This window comes from Pieris brassicae, chromosome 4 (genome assembly GCF_905147105.1).
Source record: "Pieris brassicae chromosome 4, ilPieBrab1.1, whole genome shotgun sequence".
Lineage (NCBI taxonomy): Eukaryota > Metazoa > Arthropoda > Insecta > Lepidoptera > Pieridae > Pieris > Pieris brassicae.
The window spans coordinates 3,214,663-3,239,572 of NC_059668.1; the positions used below are offsets into that span (position 1 = coordinate 3,214,663).

The 24,910-nt window shown below is 32.2% G+C and overlaps 4 protein-coding genes across 8 annotated transcripts in view; 1 reads left to right on the forward strand and 3 right to left on the reverse strand.

The window, feature by feature from the left end:
• The window catches only part of LOC123708457 (homeobox protein abdominal-B-like), a 73,924-nt gene that overhangs the window by 10,899 nt on the left and 38,115 nt on the right, over window positions 1–24,910 (forward strand). For 2 of the 4 annotated variants that reach the window (XM_045659168.1, XM_045659171.1), the window contains exon 1: window positions 19,705–19,918. The exons of the other annotated variants lie outside the window; for them this stretch is intronic. The gene's annotated coding sequence lies outside the window, so the exon portion shown is untranslated. Of the gene's footprint in view, window positions 1–19,704; window positions 19,919–24,910 lie in introns of those variants that run through there. 4 annotated transcript variants of the gene reach the window in all.
• On the reverse strand, window positions 1,001–2,979 carry LOC123708460. Its single transcript, XM_045659176.1, has 4 exons — window positions 2,837–2,979; window positions 1,931–2,074; window positions 1,626–1,779; window positions 1,001–1,209 (listed from the first exon to the last, which is right to left on the reverse strand). The coding sequence occupies exons 1-4, from the start codon at window positions 2,924–2,926 to the stop codon at window positions 1,154–1,156; spliced, it is 444 nt and encodes a 147-aa protein (XP_045515132.1). The 5' UTR covers window positions 2,927–2,979; the 3' UTR covers window positions 1,001–1,153.
• Window positions 3,754–4,958, reverse strand: LOC123708459. Its single transcript, XM_045659175.1, has 4 exons — window positions 4,828–4,958; window positions 4,401–4,568; window positions 4,005–4,161; window positions 3,754–3,859 (listed from the first exon to the last, which is right to left on the reverse strand). Exons 1-4 carry the CDS (start codon window positions 4,921–4,923, stop codon window positions 3,816–3,818), a joined length of 465 nt encoding a protein of 154 aa, XP_045515131.1. The 5' UTR covers window positions 4,924–4,958; the 3' UTR covers window positions 3,754–3,815.
• On the reverse strand, window positions 5,309–7,874 carry LOC123708458. Of its 2 annotated transcripts, XM_045659172.1 has the most exons (6): window positions 7,738–7,874; window positions 7,040–7,159; window positions 6,435–6,656; window positions 5,865–6,021; window positions 5,465–5,599; window positions 5,321–5,396 (listed from the first exon to the last, which is right to left on the reverse strand). In XM_045659172.1, exons 1-6 carry the CDS (start codon window positions 7,849–7,851, stop codon window positions 5,332–5,334), a joined length of 813 nt encoding a protein of 270 aa, XP_045515128.1. In that variant the 5' UTR covers window positions 7,852–7,874; the 3' UTR covers window positions 5,321–5,331. The 2 variants fall into 2 exon arrangements, with proteins under 2 accessions (XP_045515129.1, XP_045515128.1); XM_045659173.1 differs by lacking the exon at window positions 5,465–5,599 and having other exon boundaries at window positions 5,309–5,433.

The window sequence follows — 24,910 nt, forward strand, 5'->3', positions numbered from 1 at the left end:
AAAAGATTTTCATTATTCTGTGTATTATTATGTTGTGTTTAAAATTTCAAAGTTATATGAAGTTTCTGCCACGCACCACCAATATGTGGAACCAGCTGCAGACATAAGTATTACCAAACCAATTCGACTAAGGGTCCCTTAAGAAAAAAGCGGACCAATTCTAAAAAGGGCGACAATGTTCGCGAGCCCTCTGGCATTGAGAGTGTCCATGGGGGCAGCAGCCCTATTGCCCAGTTCTATTTTAAAAATAAAGATAAAATCGTTTACAGGTTAACAAAGTTAAAATTGCATTGCATAGTTTATGACACAATAATAAGATTTTCTTTATTTAAACTTTCGAAAAAAAATACATATGACATTGAAATGCGATCTTTTTGTAAAGTTTTACAAATTTAGCACAGTTATATTTTCAGTATAAATTGGAAGTTTTCATAAACACTTGAATACATAATATACATCTAGATAAAATCAGCATAGTCTATAAGGAATTAGAGGGATTACTTAATATATTCGCAAACACCGAATACAATTTAGTCGAAAGCGGTAATTAAAACAGGCTTCGACATAGCATTAAGCGTGAGATTAGGGGGCCTTGTATAATTCAAATGTAACCCTTTTATGATCAAGTCGGCGGTGGGTCGGGCCCGATGCAATAATTAAAACCTCTCAGAGTGACATTTATGCTGATGTGAGGACCCAGGCTTAATGATGGGGCGGGCTCTTTGACCGAATCCACGGGATCCCTTAATTATCATTTCCCAACCAGGCATTACTAAGATCTGTATTGAACACTAAATTTAAGAGGACAGCTCATTAAGTTTATAATGTTAAGATTTTGTAATTTAAATATAAGCCTATCTATTTTCCTTATCAAAACATTTTTAACTTTGGGGTATCTAGGCTTTCTCTTTTATAAATTAAGTCTATGAAAAATTAAATTATAAAACTTTAATTATGCAATATTTATTAATTTATACTAAATAAATTTGTCATAGCAAAATGAACTTTGACTGTATTTTATATTTTCATGTTATCCTTCAAATTGGAACAGATTTCCTGAGTCTAATACATTTGATTGACTCTATTATGTATTACCAATTGCATTTATGAAATGTTCACATCTTAATGCATATGAGATCTACACATGAATGATTTAATCTTCCATACTATCTCTGTAGCTTCTCACCACGAGCATACAAAATATTCCAGCTGGAACAAACAACTGTATCAAAATGAAACATTTTGCCGGTTAAAATGTAACTGGGGTTATAGTACTGAGGTCTACAAGTCTTGTGATAAAACTCTTGAGAGCCAAGTAAGAGTAATCGAATGTTCTAATTGAATGAAGGTTTCAAAGGGATCAATGTCGTCTCTTTCTGTCAATCTGTCAATGCAATATGATAAAAAGAGGTAGTTATGTTAAAACAGTACAATTAAATTGTTTTTTTTAAATTAATAATTGGTGAGACTAGACGAAATTGAATCGAACTTATGTTATTTGACGGTCGAAATATTAATTAAAAATTCTAAGAATCAAGATTTAAAATTATACATATTTTATGATGTACTGGACATAATGTCGTACATGAATTTAAAAAGGTAATATTTTTCTAAATGTAAAATACCTGGTATGTTCATAAACCATGACAATAAATGGTAAGCGCTAAAACAATTGTTTTTGGCGATAAATTCCACGGTGCCCATTATGCCCATACCTAAAGATACTACGATAGAAATAGCTGTGGTGGACAGGAATACTGTTGCCGTAATCCTTTTTCTCTGAAAAAATTGATATGAATGTATGTAAATGTAAAATCGAATTCCCGAACTCAAATGAGTGACAATTGTTATAGACTACAATGCTGCTTACAAGCTTGGAGTATGAGAGTTGATTTTTTTATATAATTTAATTTATCTTTAACCTACATACATGGCAACATATTCCAATGAGGAATATAATGCTGGCACCAAAAACCATCAATTCAGACACCGCCCATATGAATTTGAAGAACTTCATGTATGTTTTTTCGCCACTGCATGGACTCAGCACATCAAACAGATGTAGGCAAGAAAACTGAAAAAGACACAATGCAGATATTAGAATAGTTCAAATAAAAAAAACTGTTTAGAATTCAGGCCCACAACTTATATACATTGTATAGCTTTTTATATTATTATTTAATGTAAATTACGAAAGCAGTATTGCTTCACCGTGTGATTCCCGGCTCTTCATCAATATACTTTCTTTCTATGAGCGCATTTAACATTCGCTAGAACAGTGAATGAAAACATCGTGAGGAATCGGACTTGCATTAGATGAAAAAAGTCGACGGCGTGTCACAGGAGGCACAGACCCAAGAAGGTTGTAGCGGCACTGATTTTTTTAACTGTAAGAATTTGTGTATTTTTTTTTCTTTCATGCATACTCAGTAGTAACACCTACTCTAGTTTTAAATACTAAGAAATGAAAGTAAATGAACCTTAATTTTGCAACGTGTCACTTATAAACTGTAATTTTATCAACCCATCAAAAAGAAGGTTATCATTTCTTAGTTCAGTCTAGTATGCGATACATTTGGGATTAAATAATATATAGTATGCCGATCTATGATCTCAAGCATGCGTGCTAGATTTCTAAAGGGTCCACAAATTAATCGAAAAGAAATTTTCAAGTATATTTTTTAATTAGGAAACTTCCAACATTAAATTTTCTCTTCCGACTCTTCTGGAGGCGGGTAGGACTTATATACCTAGATAATGTTGATAAGAATTTGAAGAAATATAGCATTAGTGATAACGACGCTCTAAGGATTTGTGCTATATATCAAAAACTTACTATTCCAAGTACTGCGAATATAATTGATCCAGTTCTCAAAGTGAAACAGCAACATTTTTCAAGTCTGGGGAGAGATTCAAAAAGAGGCATTCTAACACCTAAAAACCAATACAAATATTAAACATTTTATCAATCCACCAAAACAGCGTTCTGCCAACAATACTGACAGTGGACACGATGTGTCAATATAATTGATAGAAAAATCAAAGAATAATTAAAATCTTTAGTCTATTATCTCGTTCACGCGCGATGATCGTTGTTATGTCGTAATTATAAATAAAAACATTTAAAACACCATACCATAGCTTTTGATTCACTAATCCATAGCGCATTCGTGTGTATCTTTTACCGCATTTACCAAGGAGAATTGTTCGGTCGGATGATGAAACTCGGCTGCAGATATTAATCTGGCAGAATACAAAATACCATCTGTATCACCTCGACGCCCCTAGTTCCATAACTGTGCATTACTTAAGAAATTTTATATTTTTCATATTTTAAGCTGGCTATTGAAGTATTTCCGAACCAATTCCACTTACGGTTTTTTTTAATGTAATAGGAGGCAAACGGGCAGGAGGCTCACCTGATGTTAAGTGATACCGCCGCCCATGGACACACACATTGCCAGAAGGCTCTCAAGTGCGTTGCCGGCCTTTCAAGAATTGTCCCGTTATACAAACATATACCATACAACCAGAACAGAATTAACTTACAAAACCTTTTTAAAAGTTACCAGCAAATTATAGATTAGTAAAATTTGGGCAAGTTTTCATACAAAATTTTAATTATCTTGACATATTTTATTTATAAGGTATAAGCAAACATAAAATACTATCACAAAGAACATTATATTTTTTAACATCCTATAGACACCTCAAATTAGTTCTACCAAATATTTGACCCAGAGCTGAGTTTCTATTTGAATAAAGCAAGTTAAAATGAATAAAATCGATAATTGTTAAATCTTTATTTCCTATGTTTATCCTTCGTAAGAGTTGACAATGACGATAAAGTATCCCCACACTGAAAAAAATTATATTAATTAATACAGAAACAAAATAATATATTAAACATTAGATTCCAAAGATTTATTTTTTATTAAGTGAAAACATTTTTGGGTATATTACAATAAATCAAATTACTTATTCAATATATAAAAAATACTTACTGAAAAAATAAAGTATCAAATGGAATATTTGTGAGTAGTACCAGCGACAATCAGTGTATTGTTCCTGTATTACCATAAGAACTGCGTACGGGACGGATATTAGTGACGTCACTATTGCACTTATTATTAATAAATCGGCATATATTTGTCGATAATTCTGAAATAACCCAATTATATTTAAACATGTTGGGTTCATTATCAATAAACAAGGAATTCAAATTTAATGTGTAATGCTGAAGTACATCCTTCATTAAAAGAGCGTATTCTTAAAAGGACGCAATGTGTCCATGGGCGGCACCTTCATTACTTAACGGTGAGCCCTCTGCCCGTTTGTCCTGTGTTACAAAAAAAGTCATAAAATATCTTATGTAATTACAAAGACGATAATTAATATACCATAAAAATGCCAAGTAGAAATGCAAAACAATTTGCAATTATTATAAGCTCGCACACGAATAATAGCCATCTTAGTATATTTGTAGGAATTTTTACAAAGCTAGATGCTTCGAAGAGAGACCTACAATGCGGCAAACATAGCAAGCTTGCTGTGTGCATACTTGAAAGCTGAAAACATATAATTCATTTTTGAATATTATACCATAATTACTAGTAAGTATGTTCCAACGTCTGCCAAATTTTAAACGCTCATTTAAACTATGAAAGAAAAGTTTGAAAAACCTTAAAAATCCCATCTAAGCTCTACGGTGCTCCTCACAGTGTGTGGCACATTATATACTCATAATATGCAGACATATTTACGTACTTTGTCATAATAATTGTCAACAACAAGTCATATAGTTAAATATTTAAATCAAACACTTACCATGCCTATAAAGATAATAATGACACATGCACATTTCAAATCTCTAGTGCAATAACTGAATCTATTTACTTTTGGAATAAATGACAATATTCCCATTAAATTTTGTATTTTGCCTCAGTATTTTGTTAAAGCTTTAAAAACTATTCCTACAGAGTATAACATAGACTTGAGTAATTTGACAAGACTTTAGTAAAAGAAATGACACAGCATTTCCATAAATTACAGAAAACGAAAAGAATATTAACCTTGACGCTACGTCATAGATATTGGTCATTGTTAATCTATATTTATGAAGAGACGAAAATTTGGTTATGAGAACTGTTACAGTATACTGTCATAATTTTTATATAGCTCAAACACGTTTATTACATACTGTAGTAGGTATGTACCTACTGATTAATCTGAATATTGTATGTTTTTTTTATTGGAAAGAAAAGCTTTAGAAAATAGTTTTTAGTGCTGTATTTATTATAAATAAACACAGTTTCGTAAAATGACTCCACTTCACACTCCCTGCATTATGAGTGAACTATTGGTATGTCTTCTTTCAAGATCACGTCGGTTTCCGTCTGTAGGAATACACTACTATTAAAAAGTAGGACCACACTGAAAAGCAAAACATATCATTGTAATTTACCGAATTTTCTAGGTTGAACGTTTCTACTGTACTGGGACCGCAAAAGTTTTCTAATTCGATCAAGTGGGGTCAATTTTCGAGGCGGTTTTGAATATGTATGTACTACTGCGAAGAAATGTAGCCACATGCTGAACACTGAAAATATTAAGAGCTTTCAAACTTAGACATACGAGGCACTATTAACACAGATAAACTTGCATACAAATTTATAGCTTATTAATACATGAAATGAATTCGGTTATCGGCAAAAAATAACATTCCTATTCACATAAGACTTATTCGTAGACTAAATGTAACGCTGTAAAGACTTTTATTAAAATATATGTATATGCTTCGATTTGCTACTTTCAAAATCGTATTAATTAACTGGATAACAAATATAATCGATGAAAATACATACTTATTAAATCAACAAGCGAAAAAACGAACTCAAACACGGGAAATGATCCACCCATATACACACAAGCTGATACATATAGCAATCCATATATAAATGATAATATTACAGCAGCCAATCCGAAAATTATAAAATATCGTGCCCCTTGTTGTCCTAGTCCCTGCAATAAAAATGTGACTTAAAACATACCTCACAACATATATATACTTTAGTTCACAAGGTTTGTTGTGTTGTTGATGTTGATGTTGATGATGATGATGTTGTTTATAAGCTAATAGAATTTCTGTTAAAGAGTTTTGATTATATTTATAAATGTATTACAATTTGCAACTTGCATTTTTCATTAATAATTACTAATTAAGATTTTGAAGCTTGACCATAAGACTTAGTTACTTACTAAGTCTAATTTACTTATTTGGGCTAAGTGGTGTGTGTAGTATGAAAATAAAATCTCGTGTGGGTCATCTAAATATATGCCATGGACGTGTATTACTAGTACGTTAACTGAAAGCTTAAAAATTATGTCTAATCTGATTACATGTTCGTAACTTTTATATATAATCTAACTCTTACCCGAAACATTTTTACTAATAAATTGATACTGGACAATAGGAAGAAAGTATCTGCAGTTAGTACTAGCCATCCCAAAAATCGTACAACACTGACAAATTTTGAATGTCCCTCTCCGTCTTCAGATCTCATTCGTAGTAGCATAGTTGGATCAGGAGTTTCCGTTTTATTCCTAACAATACATGATGGTCCGAGTCCAGCATTAGCACCGAAGCCAAAACTAAGCTACAAACACCAAATATATTATAATTTAAATAAAAATTAAAGAAAATGTTTTATCTAAAACTTATATATTTATGCACTCTTGCCAATTTCTTTTATTTCTGAACGTTAGGCAAGTTTATTTTAAGGTCTTTTATCTACTCCACAGATTATTTCATTACTTTTATAATATTTATATGGTTTAAAATCAAGGGTTAAATTATAACCGTTTAATAGCAATAGCTACTAAGCACATAGATAATGACAAAATACATTCGCTCACTCGAATTTATTTGTTCCTACTTTTAATAGTAAACCTGTAATGGTACTTTTAAAAGGTACTCATATTGGTAAATAAATAACTAAATATACCTATCTATATATTAAAACTGTAATTTTATACTTACGATATTATTGAGATTTATATCAATAACGTCAGCGCGCGTTGAGCTGGTTGTGACGATACAAGACACACGGATTACGTAGGCATGTCGAACAACAGCCCATGACACCAGGGGACACGTTACCTGCAATTTTATATATAAAGCCTTTATACATTAGTCTTATATGTGACAAATATAAATTATTGTCAGTCATGTCCGCCTACTGTATAATTTAATTTGAACACTTTTATTATTGAATTAAAGCGTATATATATAGATCATAGCGAGTAAAATATATATGTTAAGATTGAAATGTTTATTTACATAAATACTAATTTGTTAAATCCATAACATAGGACTTACTGGCCAGCCTCGGGCAATCGTGACCCGTAACCTTAAAAAGTTATATACCTAAACCTCCTGAATAATTTTTATGAACTCAAATTAATACTGTGTTCGTAACAGACGTTTTTGTTCGACCGTTTCTGACTACTATGAAATCCCATTTTTCGGGTTAGCTTATGACATTAACAAATTACGTGGCTATATAATACACAAACAAGGTTCTTCAATCTTTATAATATTTGTATACACGAATGGACTAAGAAGTGAATGTTATTTTAATTAACAAGAGGTCTTAGTCCTGATTATTACTTTAGCTAACATCATCATTGATGGTTTAAATAAAAATAAATAATTCTTTATCAAGTGGTTTTACATACGATCCCCAGTACTGCAATAATAGTGGCAGCTGTTTTTATATCGGTCACACAACCACAACATGTGTCTACGTCTGGTATTCTTAGATTGCCAAATAAATTACGAGTGGACATCATTTAATTTGAAAATCATGGGTAGCAAAATAATAATTTTGATAACGTCAAATTTTAATGATTTCACAGAACATAAAGGATACAGATTAAAATTGGAATCATAGATTTCGTTTGACATACAAATATCAAACACGACAAAAAATCATGACAAATAAATTGCATTGGATCATGTACACTTGTGGTGTGTTGAATTGTTGAATAAGAGTAATTCAAAACTTATTCACATAAGTCGACATTTTGTTTGAACTCCTCGCATTACAAAGAGGAACAATTATTAAAAAAAAAACAAGCCTAGAACGTCTCAGTAGTTTTGCATGTTTTATAATATAAAAGTGTAGTTAAATTGGTCACTGTGTACACATGTAAATGAATAAGAGTATAAGCCTATTTTAGGTAAACTAATTTCGTAAAATTTTAGTATAAGGCTTTGTAAGCCCGAAAACTCGGGGATTTCAGCATTATTGCTTCAGAGGAAGTTATCGGGGTTCGCCTGAGGGGGGTCCTCTTAACAAGATTACTTTGGAGATAAAATGGCTCACATAATAGCGCCCGGGTAAGCCAAGACGGGCGAAGATGCTTTGAAATTAAATTAAAAATGAAAGCATACAAATAAATTTTATTTCGTTTCAATAAATTTAATATGATTATTACAGCTGTACTAGGTCGACAATTGATATCTTCTTGGGACAATTTAGGATTAAATATATAATAATTAACTACTTGCTATAAGCATTTTAAAATACTTTGTATACACGCTTTTGTTATTATTTACTACAAGTATATGTGCAATTAGCGACAGTTATATAATTTAATATTAACAAAGAAACCAATCTTAAGTATCGATCTCTTGAACCCCACTAGCTTGTTTCAAATTCAATTCGTAGAGTGGATATAACAATAAAACTTGATCCAACCTGTATCTTTACTTCGCATCACCTGTGCCCAAACGTGAAATGAATATTTAGGTTCTACAAACAAAAGAGCATCTACGTTGTAAGGTATGTGGTAGACAAAATATTTTTTATGTTACGTTCCATAGACTCACGATAAAGCTGTCAAATAAGATCAAGATTATATTTAGCCGACATCTTTATTTGAAATTGGATTCCTGGAAACAACGCCCTTTGCTTGGCATCATTTTTCACGTAGACTTTACCTAGAAACGTCAAAATATTTCATAGGCGGTACAGAACTATGATATATCTCTATTTTTATAACCGCAAGGTTTTTGTTCCCGCCTACGGTCGTGATAAATCAGAAAACTCAATTTTATTAAGTTGTATTCTGTTTTTACGAGATCCTTGGGTTCTCATTACCGCACGATGAAAAAACTTAGCCGCATGGCCGAGGATAATTGCGAAATTTGGCGCCCTAAATTTTCAGGAGACAGCTTTAATATTTTACGATTCGAGTGAGGAAAAAAGAAAAAGGCAATTCACTGATAAGAACTTTTGTGAGATGCGGATAGTAAAAAGTCGAAAGACATCACGTAGCGAGCAGGTCTGGAAGTTTTATGTTGGCAATTCGGGGCGTGCACAAAAGAATTGCTAACGTGGCTAGATGGCATCGCGCCACCCCGGCAGCCGAACGTCTTTCCTATTCAATGCTGAACATTACGACCGTTGCTTACACATAAAATATACTAACGATATTTAGGCCACACCATGGAAGGTATATAAAACGTTCAGATCTTTGCATAATAAGAATACATATTTGTAGGCGTGATTATTTTAACTAAGTATGTCACCTTTAACATATAACGCCACAACAGAGCATAAAAAATAGATCTTTGCGACTATTTTAAATCCAATACGAAGACGGTATTGTGTTGGGAATTTAACCATGGACTTCTGATTTGTATTTCATGGGCGTTAACGTGATAATAATTCAATATATTAAAACGGTTAAACCAGATTTAACCGTCTGTTCTTAAGGAAACTTAAACTAAATGGCTGTCTTCCTCCGTCAGATGAGAAACACTATTTAATAAATGTTAAGTTAGTGTACACTTGATACATATACCAACTAAATTTCTTTTCCAATCTTTCAATAGCCATTAACTATGGTATGCAACAATTTATGCTTCAATATTTCTTTCAGACACTCAATTGGTAATTTAGTTGTTCCCTGCAACATTGTCTTAATGAGAACGAATGATATTTACGACTAAGGGTCACGGGTTGCGTTAAGTAATTTCAATAATTACCTTCATTATATTTGCCTAATGTAACATTATACCTAACACTATTAACATAATTGTAAATTAGATTTCATTTAAAACGTTTATTTAAATTTATGGTCAACGTTTAAATATATTTCGTATATATAAAATTTAGATAAGATTTAAAATATATCAAAACTTTTATTTCACCTTGTATGTAAAATATTCAAAGGGCGGATGCCTACTTTGTTTTCCATTTTTACTACTTTATTACAGGACTTTGAATTGTATGTATTAAGGAATAACGATCATATTTCTTTCAATCGTTATTTCTATCTAAACGAGTTGAATGTTGTCTTCGAAAAAGCCCATAATGTACACACGATATGGCTCGGCCTGGCCGTAATTTCTATGGTTTATTGAAGCTTCTAGTTTCAAGAAAAAAATATGTGTAATAACTTAGAGATTCTCTCGGTAACGCCTTTAACATCTGAAGAGTAATTGGATAGTGATGTTATGATAATCTTACATAAGATATAAAACCTGATGTCGGATATTTTTATTAAAGTTTGAGTCGTAAACTTGATAGCTGTCTAGTTTTAATCATGCAAGCTGTATTTATAAGTAGTGATTTAATGGGAATTAAAATGATTAATTTATATGAACTACCATTGTACGAATATAAACAATGTGAATAATTAATCAAACCTGTGTTATATGGAACTAATTTATTCAGAATGTTGTATACTTGGTATGAGCTGCTTCTTTGTTACTATATAATTATTAAATAAACGTGCTACTTTTGATCAAGGACTTAAGACGTAACTATATACTAGGGTCCTTTAAATAAACATAACACTCCGCAATTTAGTTTCCCAAGATTATCAAAATAACTTTTTAACTAGCTGTGCTCTGTGGTTCCACCCGCATTAAGTTGGTCTTAGCACTATACTCTAGAGCCTTCTCGGTAAGTAGACTCTTAAATGAAATGTTTTTTGTTAGACATTGTATCGCGGACTTTTTTGAAGATATTTATTTATAAAAATGTAATAAATCATTTTGTTCTGTTGTCAATAGTTTCCGCAGCGTGCAATAAGGAATCTTTTCACACCTTGGGTGACACTATCGTAATTTTATACAAAACGTATCTATTGAAAATATTCTATACATTGAAAATGTTAGGGATAACCTATAATTCTAATGATACAATAATTTTTAAATCAGTCTTGTAGTTTTAGCGTCCATTTAAAGCAAACAAAAAATATTCCCTCTTTATAATATTAGTACAGATATGTTAATAGTATGGAGATTTAATTGCTAAGTTAATGTTTCAAATTAAAATAAAACAAGAAACAAATGTGTTTATTTTAGAATTTATTGTTAAGATGTGTTGATCTTATCTATGATTCGCACAGAATAACATAGACAAAAGACAATATTCCGAATCGTCAGAATGTCAATTCGAAAAATAGGCACTTCCGAATTCTTGATAAACATTCGATATTCGAAACCAATAAAACGGCATCTATTCGCAAATACATAAAACATCGGATTCTTGCGCACTCTACATAATACTAGAAGGGTTCCAAGTTTTATAGCGAAGAATTTGCATATAAAGTAACCATTGAAGAAAAGCGATCTCCGTTTTGCTATGCTTTTTCGTATTCATTGTTACGTAGGCCGCCAGTTCGAGTTTATGGCTCATGATGTTAAAGCAAATAAATAATCGTATCAACAGTTTTTTAGCTTTTGATTTATTTGAGAAAGGATCAACAAAGGTTTATGTTTTGACATTCCTTATAGTTATTGTATCTTAAGATTATACAGTTTTTTAGAGTTGATTTGGATACGTTTATTCTCACGAAACACAGGATCCCTGATTATTAATTAAAAGCTTTTTATGGGATTAATTACATGAATGTAATGAAATGACAAATCAATAGCTTATGTTTGATAATAATAGAAAATAGGTAAAAATATATCTAATTCAAATGGCTACTAAATGTTGTTTTCTTTACAGATTCATGGCTATAACGTGTACAGAATATAAAAAAATACGCCAGTATTTTGAAAATCTGGAAATAATATAATACATAAACAGATAATCTAATCAATTAATTAGATGAATGAGCAGAGCCCAGAATTTTAGAATTTCAGCGTAAATATTTTAGAACTCATTTATTGCATAGATATATTTTATACTTTAAGTCACTACGGAATTCTTATTTCAAGATTAGACGTGAAATATGCTTATATAAAAGGCGACTAAAAAAATGTAGTGACCGCGGCGATTCCCAATAAAAATGATATTTAATTGAAGCCGATAAGGTGTCAAGTCAGCTAATAAACCCTCTACATTATTATCATGTATCTGTTTTGTGAGATAAATATTTTAATACGTATCTTGTATCAGTAAATGCTTTTTATATGTTGGTAAACACTTATGGACTTTTTGTGTGGGCCTAAGTGTGGGAGGGTACAGCATTTCTTTTGTTTTAGTACTTTGAAACGTGACGTGTCATTAAAGTTGAGTTTTAATCTAATGACTGGTTATGACTGGAATCAATAAATATTAACTCTCTCCATTTCATATATGTCGTCTACCGATGTAGCGTTGATGTTTGAATGCGTTTGTGACGTTTTACATTCCATATAATGATTATATTATGTATGACATTGGTCTTAGTATAAGTTTTGAATCTGTTCGACGTACAGAACTGCTGCGTCCAGTATGTGTTTCCATGATTCCGTTCCATTTCTTTTCATTTTATTTCTGGTTATGAAATACAATAAATAAATAACACATGAAGGTAAACAAAAATACAGTAACATAGCTTGAATGTATAAGATGTTGGTGCAAGATTTATAACGAATATATGTTTTATTTGAGAATTATTAATTCACATCAGGTGAGCCTCTTGCCCGTTTGCCTGCTATTACATAAAAAAAATCTCCTTTTGGTGCCGCTCCGATACTGGAGGTTGGCAGTCTGTGCCGTGAAACGTGTTTTGTCTTGTTCCCGATGTTACTAATGTTATAAAGCCATGATTTTTACCTTCTACCTACACGCTGTAAAACCCTGTATTTTACCCATTATTATAATTTGATGGAGGTGGTAGCGGTCATGGCGTAACGCGTGACTCTCGTATTTTATATTCGCAATTTAGAATTAAGAACATTTCATCGGTGAAATTTCCCCAGGCCATGTTACTTTTTTTGACGTTGTACAGAAAAAACTCATAATTAAATGCTAATATGCATTTTAAAGCCAAACGCACAATGTTGCCACTACATTTGAGCTGCTACGGAGATAAAACTCGAGTACAATAGCGTAAAGTGATAGTTATGGCTGTTTTTATAGGCAGTTAGATTTATTTTTACTGCACTGTTTGTTTTAATACTCTGCGATCAAGAGTTAGCGACAATTATTGCTCATTGATCATTCATTCATGTTTGCTACCTTAGAAATGATACTTTTAGGAGCTTTAAATTGGGTTACTATGTTTGATTGAGTAAATATTAAGAAGCGTTAATGTTTTTAGAATCTCTTATTTCGTAATTTTTTCTTGACTATGCCATTTGATTTAAATTACATAATACCAGGACTTAGTCTATTGCAAAGAAAATATAATATTATGTCGTAAAAATACGCGTGGACGGATGATTGTTAAACTTTTAATGTTTATCTTGTACATACAAAATTAATCTAACTTGAACAAAACTGAATAACTGAATAGCAAATTTATTCTGACATTATAATGACTCAGTAAAATTATGATTTTGTAAGAGATTTGCATAACTATAAAAAAGAACTGTTAAGAACATTTCATCTAAATTATTTGTTTATTAAAGATACACTGGCATAGGAACCAAACGTTTTAAAATTCTTTTTTTTTATTATTACTATGTAGGTTAGGTTTTAATAAACGATTTTGATGGTTATAAAATGTTAAATGGTAGTAAATTGGTTGAACTGTCTATTTGCACAAATATATTGGGTACTCAGGATCCAATTGTATTAAGTGTTATGTGATTCGCAAAAGGTGAAGCGCCAAGCCTAATCAGGAAAGACTTGGTAATAAAATTGGCCAGTGGTGTCTTAATCAAATTAGCCACACGATAATCGTGTGACGTAAATCCCAATTACTTTCTTATATATATATTTACTAATAAATCTTTTGTGCGTGTATACTCCACCTACGCGAGCGATGATTTTTTGTTTGTCCCACGTGTGTATAGGCCTACGATACTTTTATTGCCTAATGACAATCGGCAACACCAATGTTCATGTTTCCAAGTGACTTCAGCGGCAATCAGATATCGTTTGTTGAAAATGTATGAAAAATACGATGACCTGGTGGCGGAACCTAAGTTTGAGCTTACAAACTATGAAAGAATAAGATAAAGAAGTTACTTTTTCTATAACTTTATTGTATCGAAGTATCTAAACAATAAATTAGAGCATATAAAATTCAAAAAAACAATATTACGCGCTATAACCACTAACTTTTGGCTTGAGGTATATTTAAGTTTATTTGTTTTAATAGACGATCAGTCTGTGCCTGAAACTCGACATCAATTTTTAGGTTTACCAACTGATTATTAAACCATTACGATATTAGAGAACCCTAAATGTATGCGTGACTGTAATGTATGTATACTGTGACATTCAAATACAAAAAACAATGTTATTAAGAATGTTGCTTGTTTACGTTCGATTATTCATTAGGGAATCAAAATTAAACGCTTGTTATATTTCTTAATACTAATTACTAACTTATTTGTCTTTTGTATGCGTAGAGCAGCTAAGGTAAAAAGGTCTTCACAAACTATAACGAGACCTTATAAAATTCTGTTATAAATTGGATGTAGTATTTTGGCAATCAATTATTGACATTACAGTTATTTCTGCGTAATAATATTTATATCAAGTATATCACCGGTAAACAATTAATTCATACGTGATACGGTGGTAAATAAATATAGGCAGTGAAAATATGTTTATTATGAACATTCGAAAATATATTGTTTTTTATTTATAATAATTTATAGAGCTGACCCGTATGACGTTTTTGAAGGATTTTAGATTTTCCCTTTAACTATGAAACAAAAGAATTTTAAAATTCAGCATGTGACTTCAGGGATGTACCTAATAAATCAGTTTTACAACATTCCCGTGTCATTTCAGTCGCCGAACGGCATAAAATGATAATTTTATTGCGTTCTCCTTCCGTCTTTCGGTTTACGACAATTGTGAAATGTATCGACAGTTTCGGTGTCACCTTAGAGGTGGACCTATCTTAAAATTGCCTTAACACCTACGTGTTAAAAGCTAAAATGCTAAAGCATTCACATTTTCTTAGCTCATCGAAACATATGGTGCTTTTCCTCGCTTTCCCCCTAAATTATTTTGGGATGATCTGAAACCCATCAATCTTTCAGGTGACTAATATAAATTTAATGTTATATGTCATCTGAATGTGGGAGTTCGTTAAATTTTAACCTGCATCTTATTTTGAGTATTTTTAATGAGTAATTTATTAACTTGAAAAATCTTTATTAATTTTCACAACCGATACCGAACAATGCCGACAGCAAATTGTATTTTTTATCGGTCATACATTGCGTAGAGGCGATGAGAACTTGGAGAAACTGGCGGTGGTTGGTAACACAGAAGGCAAAAGATCATCGTCCACAAAACTGTATACTGTTGTACAAGAGAGGCGCTGGGCATCCATTAAATTCCATGCTGACTACGCCCAGATATTAGTTACCGACTGAAGAAGACTGAAATTTTAACTAAACATTTACTTAGTAAAAAAAATCGTTTGATACTTGTCTTCTTTGTACAAATAAATATGGAGAAAAATAATTCAGGGAAGTAAATAATATATACTAATTATTCACATATTTATGTGCACAGTGTTCATTTATATACAGTAAGTTTGGATTTTATTTCAGGCCCATATTCTAAATATTTTACTACAGAATTATCCGATACAATATCCTTAACAATTAATTTTTCTCAGCTCTTATATGGTAGGAAATGAAGCTCGGACATTAACACAAGGGTTGTTTCACTACAATCGTCTTGTTTATAACCCCACTTCACTTTTACAGCTATAAACGGTTCCTATAAAAACTATTTCACTACCTCATCAGCGGGTTTACTTGTGAATCAGTGGAAAATAAATCGTTTTACAATGCCACTAAATAAATAAATAAAATTTATATTAACGTCGTGACCGTCACTTGTTTTTAGCCTAATGTAAGAAAAGTCCAAGGAGGTTTAATATTCGTCATTTATTTTTTTATTTACGGCTATGTTGTCACTTTTCGTGTTGTAGAGTTAGATAATTATTACATAGAGAATGAGAGAGAGAGAGAGAGTATGCACTATATCTCCTGCGTATGTGGCCAGTCCCAATAGATTCATCATAAGAAATTTGCCGAGATCGGAAGGCATTCGACATAATTAGAAAGTTTTTAACCTTTCACAATTACGGAAATTAGTTTCATAAGAGATATTTATTATTTGCTGGTCAGCTTGGGGGATACTGATAATAAATAACTGTTTTTTTAACTTAATAAATTTTATACGCTAAAGGATGTAATTCTTATCTTATACCTTTCCAAAATGTTATTCGTTTTTAAATTCCAAATATTGTATGCCTTTTCTGACTTAAATCAAATAATTGAGAGAAAAGACAGCGTGTGTAATAAAAACGGCAATGATGGGGTCTTCTGCATTAATGTGAAGAGTCATTAGGTTACGTGCCTCCATTGATGAGCTTTTCCAAGGGGCTCTTAATTTTACAAGAGGGCGTTATTTTCTTCTTTTGTTTTAGGCACGTTTTAGTTTAGGTTCGGCTATGACCATTCTGTACCCTAATTATTTGGCAATTATATCTATTAATGTTTTATATATAGAAACAAAAGAATAAAATGTAAATAAGGCAACAACTTTAAATATTTTATTTAAGTTGAACGTCAGTTGAGCATAGCTGTAAGTACTTTGTTATAACACATTATACTTAAAATTATTTGAAGTGCTTATATAGAGAATAGATTTTTAAAGATTATTATAAGGTAAATGCAAATATTATTTATTTACGATTATTCATTAATTGGATTGACCGCGCGTAAAACTGTCTAGATCTAGTCTACATTTCTAATACAGACGATATAATCTGTATTACTGTTGTTTCTACAAACGTTTGACTATTAAACCGATTATTCAACGTTAAAGGTGGTGCTAACATAGTAGTTTCATACCAGTATAAAACCTGTCACACCGCTAAAAGCAACTGCACACACGCAAACATCTTACCGGTTACGTTTTATGTGTGCGTTGGTATAGATTAGCGCGGGTCGCCGCGCAAGCTAACGTCACAAAATGGCTGCCGTAAAAACAAGTGAAGTGTGCGTTACGTTCGGGCGGGGCGAAGAGGGGACGGGACCCCAGCCAATGGCAGCGGCGTCGCGTTCTCCCGCCAACTCTGCTCTTTCGTTTATGGACGTTGTTTTTCCTTGGCGCGCTTTTTCCCGATTTTTGCGGGAAACTGTTTTGTGTGCTTTGTAAGCTGCTACAATGTGGCTTTTAGTGTTTTTCTTTTTATGGTTTTATGAGACATCTTTGATGTTTTGTTATTTATATATTTAGTTCATTACTTTAATTTTAAAAATCTTGTCCTTATGAGCAACGTTTTAAAATCAATCAATGAATTTTCACAATGTTTAATTGCATTTAATTTTTTTATACATTGGTAACATAAGCTACTTAAAATTTGTATACACTTAAACGGTTTAAAGCTAGTGAGCTGTATAAACTATCTATGTATCGACCTAAATAGTATCTAATATAATAATAATATTTCATATTAGTCCAATATGGTAACTAATTTATACGTTAAGCCCGAAGCAGCTGTATCTCTTGAGTCTCTGAGTCATTTATTTTTAAAATATCCATACTCCGGTTTCAAACTGTTGTATCTATAATTATACCTCTACACATAAAACAAAACTTAATCCAACAAGATAATAAAAAGTAAAGTTATTTAGTACAAGACAAAACTCATCAGAAAAGTTGCACAGTAATAATTTATCCCAAGATGGAGGCATCTTAACGTCTTGTAATATCTTCTACTGACATATTTATTGTTTCCATGGGGCGGGGGATGTTTCTTTGAAGGGGAATATAAGAACAAATATTTTACAAAATGTTCATACAAAAACATATATCTTGATCTCTATTTTAATCTGTTAGTCAGATAAAAATATTGAGACATTTAGAAAAATACGCAGGAGGTTTTATAATTTTTTTAAATTTCGAACATAAATTAGTGCAATCAAGATAATCTTTTGCCATATCTATACGTTTTGGAATTTCGAACGTTAGGACATAAATTCGTTCATAAATAGAACCTTAATAAAGACGTAAAAATAATGATGACTAACAAAGTGTTTGGTGTTCGATATTTCTGTCGAGGCGTACCTACTGTATGGTTAGGGCGTGTTTATACAGGCGTCTCTCAGCTGCAGAGTAAAATTAAAAACCGGACGAGTTGGACAGGGTTATCAAAATAATTTACGACAAGTATTGGTACCGGATCTATCGTATACTAAATTGTATTTTATTCAACACCTATTGTGGGAATCGCTACTATGTTTATTATTATACGGCTGTCTTTAATATTTCGTTAATTTAAGAAAGAGAATGATAGAAAAAATTTAAATGTATTTTTTTCGGTTAAGTTGCGGTCACAATAAAAACCGGTGCAAAGCCAAAGTTCAAAATTAATTGAATTTGACATAGCTGTGTTATCTATAATTTAAAAAAAATTATGTCATGACGTAGCTCGTAGCACATGACGTGGAATTATACTTACAAAAAATACATTTTGCTTTAAATATATAAAATAGCCATTTTAGCTGTAATGATTAGGAAATTTTGTAGCAAGGATGGCAGCCCTGAAAACCGAAACGACCGCCTTCGGCTCCAGGCTCAGGTCGTCGACCGACCGCTGACTGAAATATCGCAATATCTGGCTTGCCTTAATCCCGAGCGCGAGTTTGTGCCCGGCTTTAACCTTAATATTGTTAGATTTATGCCCGTCTACGCCTTATTAGGGTACGTTATTACTATTACGGTGTTTGTAATTTCATTTGAAAATAGAATATACCAAAAATACAGATACTGCGCACTCCAAATTTGAATTATAGGGATCTACATATTTAGAACAGGATTTTTAAATTATTGTCGTTGCTGACACTTACTGTCCAAATGATCTATTTTTAAACGCTGTCAGCAGTTCGATGCGCTCATAGGTTGGTAAGTCAGTAATCAACCAGTATGATCTCCTTTAGGGCGGCATGGAAATAATGATGCTTTTCGTCTCAATAGAACGTTCCATAGATCCAGTACTAGCAATATTTTGAGCCAAACCGTATCATTGTTGAAAAATAACGAATGAATACCGGAATACTGAGGATTTTTTCGATATTAGTCACTATAGGTTGTGACATGAATTAAGACATTTCGCAAACCACAAAATACGTTGGTTCATTCGTTATTTACATAGCTACTAGCCTATAAATAAATACCGGCTCACTCACACGTGCACAATATGACGTTGTTTTAAGTTTATTTTATTTTTATACACAGGCGTAGAGCGCGCGCGGCCTGTAATTTTGCGGTGCTCGTCGCGCTCAGGCGCACGCCGGACAAAGATGGCGACGCTATCAATACAATAAGTTCGAAATTCAAATGTGAAGTCTCTAAATAGAAGTTCCATTAGCTTCGTTATCGAAAGTGCTTGAGAACGTTTTCAAGAGCATGTTAATATCCTCCACGGTATATGACTCAGATATGGTTATGTGTTTTGTTTAATGGAGATGCACAATATTCATGTGAGTAATGATTAAAATATTTTTAGAGAATATACTCTAAGTTACACTATTTTTATACAGGCATACTTTATATCGTTGTAAGATCTGGATTCTTATGAGACAATATTCTGAAAATATAACAAACTCTTAATGAATATTAGCTTTTCAGACAATTCTCGTCTTTAAAAGCATTCTCGTATCTTATATCTTGCTTAGTTTTACTATCATCTAATTGCTTACGTATTCGTAAAGCCAAAACTTATGATAACATTGGTGTCTTTCTATATTATAGAATGGAAGCGTGTTTTAGTTAATTTAAATGTAAATCATAAACTAAACTCATGTCTAATCTAAATTTACTAAAAAGTTCGACATTAAAAATGTAGCCATGAAAAAAAACATAGCCTTTTAAATCATATGTATTTAAATAATTCTTTGATAAAGAAAATGTTATGAATATAGAAATGTTTAAGAGAAAATAATAACTAACATACAGTAGGCAGTCGTGACAATTAGTGATATCCTTGCTATAAATTGTTAAAATATAACCACGACTAAAATTCGTGAGTGCAGCACTAAACTGGATTCGTGTTCCACGTTTGCATGAAAACCGGCTATTTGGTGATCACTATGGTATCACATTACTATCTAACTTAACAATAACTATTTCATAAAGATAAGAAAATCAGTGGCGCTACAACCTTTTCAGGTCTGGGTCTCATATGCACACCGGGCACAACCGGGGGTCGAATGTATGACCATAGGCATGCCTAAACGAAAGAAGATGCTGAAGCCACGAGGGCATCACTGTTTGTTTTTTCATAAAATCTATAAAAAATACAGCCTTTCAACTAGCGTACTCTACGTCTCTTTCTGTTAAATTGCATTTACGCTGTGATAAAAAGTGACAGGTGGGCAAGAGTCCATTAAGTGATTTGTGATGAGGTTAAATATAGAGCATTCTTTTCTTTAAGAACCCAAGTCAAATTGGTTAGGAAATATGTCGGTGGGCAGCCCCACATAGAGGTGGTGCGCGGCAAAAACTGTTGTATTTATATGAGTTATATTTATCTCCAGCCATCTTTACCCCATCATTATTGCAATTTCTTCTGGCATATACTACAAGGCAGGATACTGGATCTTGGATTTAGTGGCTTTTTTAAGATATACCCACATTTGCTTGTTGTGCCCGTACCTATTCTAGTTCTACCTTCTCCATATCTTTGTTCTGCGATTGTCACGTTTTTCGCACATGCCTTTGCCTCATGAGTTACGGCCAATTCTTACACCATGCCATGTGCCGACGCATACTAGATTTTTTATCGCAAGCCCGTTATCGTGCCCGATCATAAATCTGTTTTTGAATCGTGAGTCGCCATTGTTGGAACGAGGTTGCAAAAACACCCCGCACGAAAAACACCGCTATGTTATCAGCTTAAAGCGTAATTTACGATGCCCGATAATTGTTTACTACGTGAATTCGAAGGGTTTATTGTCGCATTGTACCTATGCGACGTAAATACTAGGCTAGGTTCTTAAAATGCCAAACTTATTTACAGCGGGGGCGTTGGAGCCGGACTGCACGTAGATAATGTCTTGAAATACGGTCCTATGGGGTTTGAAAGAATTATGTCTTGGAAAATGTTTATTACTAATTGAGTAGGCGTGTAGCGTAATAGGTAGGTTCTATTATAAGATATTGATTTAATGAATTGATACAAAAATTGTTATGTTTGATTGCAGCATGTATAAATCATAAAAATGCATATTGGAAATGAGAAAAAAACGTGATTTTCGCATACTCGCATTATCAAAATCGACAAGCCCTAAAACCACATGTGATTTTGACTCCAGTTAAAATATGTACCTCGGTCGTATTGGCAAGAAGTTAATAAAAGAAAAATGAATTCCTTCCAATTCTTGGTAGAGAATGTATTAATTATAGGGTTTTATTGGCACAGTCAATAGTCATTTATAGCTCTCTCAGTGAGGTTCAATTACGTTGGATTAATTCATCAAATGAGGTCGTTCCATGAATATTGCTCACACCAGAGTAAATTTACTTTATAAGATTGGATATGTTCGGGAAATATATACGATTTTTATTATATTGTGCTGTTACTATTTACCTTCTTCATAAAATTCAGTCATTATGCACTTTTGCAATTGCACCTTTTTGTGTGCTTATCTGTCTATTTACATCACAGCATAAACGCAAATGACAGAAAGATACAAATAATTACTTTACTTTTACTAGACTTTAATTCTTAAGAATAAGGGAGTCTTAATAAGTTTTTAATAATCATTTTTCTTTTAAACATAAAAACTAAAACCTTCAATTGAAAATTAATATTCTTGTTTATGGCTTTTATTATATTCATAATATTAATTCATTTCATTAAAGGTCAAACTAGATGATGTAGTATATAAAAACCATTTTACATGATAATGCGACTTTAACCATCTAAGTCTTTATTAATTATTTATGTACATATTCTTGCTTGAATACATTAAATGTGATGATACTCAAGGAAATACCTATATCATGTATCTCTGTTGGTTGTTAATGCGAGAATGTGTATGTTAACGAATATAAATTTACAATATATGCTCAAATTTTATAAATTATGCCATAAGAAATTGAATACTGGAATTCCAGCGCCAGGGTTGTTTTTGAAATGAACCTTCTTTGTCGGTGTTGGAACAAAATTTACCTTCACATTTTTCCGTTACATGCCATCTTTTTCTTGTCCCTACCACGGTTGATTCGAAGAGATTCGAAGCCGTTAATGTCAAAAATATATAATAACGATAACAATGATTGTTGAAGTTTTACTTCTTACGTGTACACCAGTCCACGCACACATTTTTTAAAATAAAATATAGTGTCGTTATACAGACTACATAACAAAGTGCCGTGCTTGGATATATTATATTTAAATAGTTTGCTATAACCTACCAGGTTAAAATAGTTTCTGTCGAGTTTGTCTTGTTTTAATTATTTGGCGATACGTATTCTTGCGGGAACCTCAATATTATTGTTTATAATATTATTTATAAATAAGCTTGATTAGTATTCATATCTTCTTCATTTTTATCGTTTATGCCGTGTTAGCCAATAAGGTGCCTCCTATGAACTTATTAATAAATAAAATAAAATAACTTAGTTACTGGACGCTTATTTTAATGAGCTTTTTTATAAGGGGGCAAAAGTGCTGGAGATGTTAAGTGACACTACCGCCCATGGACACCCACATTGTCAGAAGGCTTGTAAGTGCGTTGCTTTAAAACAATTATTTCAATAAAGCCTAGAAAAGTACATATTACATCAAAGTAACCACATCGTTAATCTTTTCAGAGGAAATTTTATGATAGTATAATAAAAAATAAGCCCGCACCCGAAAAGTTTGATTTATTAGATCTAGCAATTAGAGTTAGCCTGCGGGTCTCTGCGGGAGTGATTTATGATTCAGTGATCATGCCACGTGATCTATTTTATGTTGTCCGTGTGGTTTTGACGCCATCTTGAAGTTACTGCGGTTGTATGACGTTTAAAATTCTAGACAACTCTATTCAAAAGATCTTGAAATATTATGGTATGAATTTTCAACATTTATATGTTAATATAATTCATAATGTTGTACCTATACTGCGCTGGTATTGTGTACTGTGTAACTACATTTTTCTATGTATAATCTCACTAACAATAATGAGTTAAGGTACATCAAAGCTATGGTATTGAAAATACTCTGTCGGGTACAAAACATAACTACATAATTGGATACAGTGACGTATGCATGTATCCATGTTAGTGTAAGTTTAAAAGTAGTAGCAGTAACTACAACACATACTATAATCAGCTTAGATAGGCATGATGCAACTCCATACAATAAATTTTTAAATGAAGAAAATTGGCGATTAAAAAGATGAGTAGAAAAAGTAAAGTAAAATTAATTTCATCCGTTATACGCCCTTGATTTCACAACTGGCAGTTAATTCAGAGAGTTTTTAAGTCCCTATGTGACTAGATGTAAATAGGCATAAAAACGAATCCATTGCTCTAAATCTAATTAATTAGAACACATTCATTTATATAAAATAGCTCAGATCAACTAAAATCAAAACAAGACTGTGTATTTTTAATTTTACGTAACGAAAAGAGCAGTGCGTTATAGTCAAAATTGCTTTAATAATATTACGTAAATGTTGTAAAGAAAAGCTATAAAGGTGACACTTACATGTAGATCAGCTTTACATAGGGCTGATATGCTGTCGTCAACAAATCTTCGCTACGACCCCTCTGTCGTGACTGTAGAACTTAATATAAAACGACACGAACACATTGCATACAAATGTACTGATTTACTATATTTATGATACGTAAAACATGATGTTCTATAACGCAATACACCCATTCCAAATCGCTGTTGCCACAAAACTATCCAAATTTAAAATTCGAAAGTACCACAAAAGCCAAAATATTGAACCGAAAATGCAAATCATATCGAGAACAATTCGTGATAATCGTTTATTGTCTATGGAACGAGATTTTTTCGTCCCTTTAACACAATGTCGGCAATTTGCCTAATGCGTATCGATAATTTATGAAAAGGTTACGCAAGGCTATTGTTAAGATACTTTCGGTTTCAGCGTACTGATTTGCATAAAGACAAAGCGCTTACAATCCTTTTCGTTTCACTTTTAAAACTCAATTGTTGACATTTTAAGTCGAGTAATAAATAAATCAAGAACTTTATTCGGTCGGACGCATGTGGCTTACATTGTTGCATATGACTAACAGGTTACATTGTATCGTACATAATGTACTCGTTATCCCAGGGGGGCAATATGTTCATATATTTTCTTTCCAAATTGACATTCATTATTTTCTTCGTGCAGGATCAGAATCGACTCAATACGTAGTTGTTATTAACTTTTTCAATTACTTGCGTAAACTAGTAGGAGCCTATGTTCCTCCAATAGGATTTCCACATTTATATTGCTTTACTAGTT

What these genes read in the sequence shown, in the direction of transcription:
- LOC123708460 (XM_045659176.1), bottom strand. Translation starts at nt 2,926, where the DNA reads ATGCCTCTTTTTGAATCTCTCCCCAGACTTGAAAAATGTTGCTGTTTC. An exon ending in TATTCGCAGTACTTGGAATA is followed by an intron (nt 2,075 to 2,836) that starts GTAAGTTTTTGA and finishes TGTCTTTTTCAG; the next exon opens with TTTTCTTGCCTACATCTGTT. An exon ending in TCATTGGAATATGTTGCCAT is followed by an intron (nt 1,780 to 1,930) that starts GTATGTAGGTTA and finishes CAATTTTTTCAG; the next exon opens with AGAAAAAGGATTACGGCAAC.
- LOC123708459 (XM_045659175.1), bottom strand. Translation starts at nt 4,923, where the DNA reads ATGGGAATATTGTCATTTATTCCAAAAGTAAATAGATTCAGTTATTGC. An exon ending in TTATTATCTTTATAGGCATG is followed by an intron (nt 4,569 to 4,827) that starts GTAAGTGTTTGA and finishes ATATGTTTTCAG; the next exon opens with CTTTCAAGTATGCACACAGC. An exon ending in TTCTACTTGGCATTTTTATG is followed by an intron (nt 4,162 to 4,400) that starts GTATATTAATTA and finishes GGGTTATTTCAG; the next exon opens with AATTATCGACAAATATATGC.
- LOC123708458 (XM_045659172.1), bottom strand. Translation starts at nt 7,851, where the DNA reads ATGATGTCCACTCGTAATTTATTTGGCAATCTAAGAATACCAGACGTA. An exon ending in TTATTGCAGTACTGGGGATC is followed by an intron (nt 7,160 to 7,737) that starts GTATGTAAAACC and finishes ATAAAATTGCAG; the next exon opens with GTAACGTGTCCCCTGGTGTC. An exon ending in TTCGCTTGTTGATTTAATAA is followed by an intron (nt 5,600 to 5,864) that starts GTATGTATTTTC and finishes TAATATTTTCAG; the next exon opens with TGTTCAGCATGTGGCTACAT.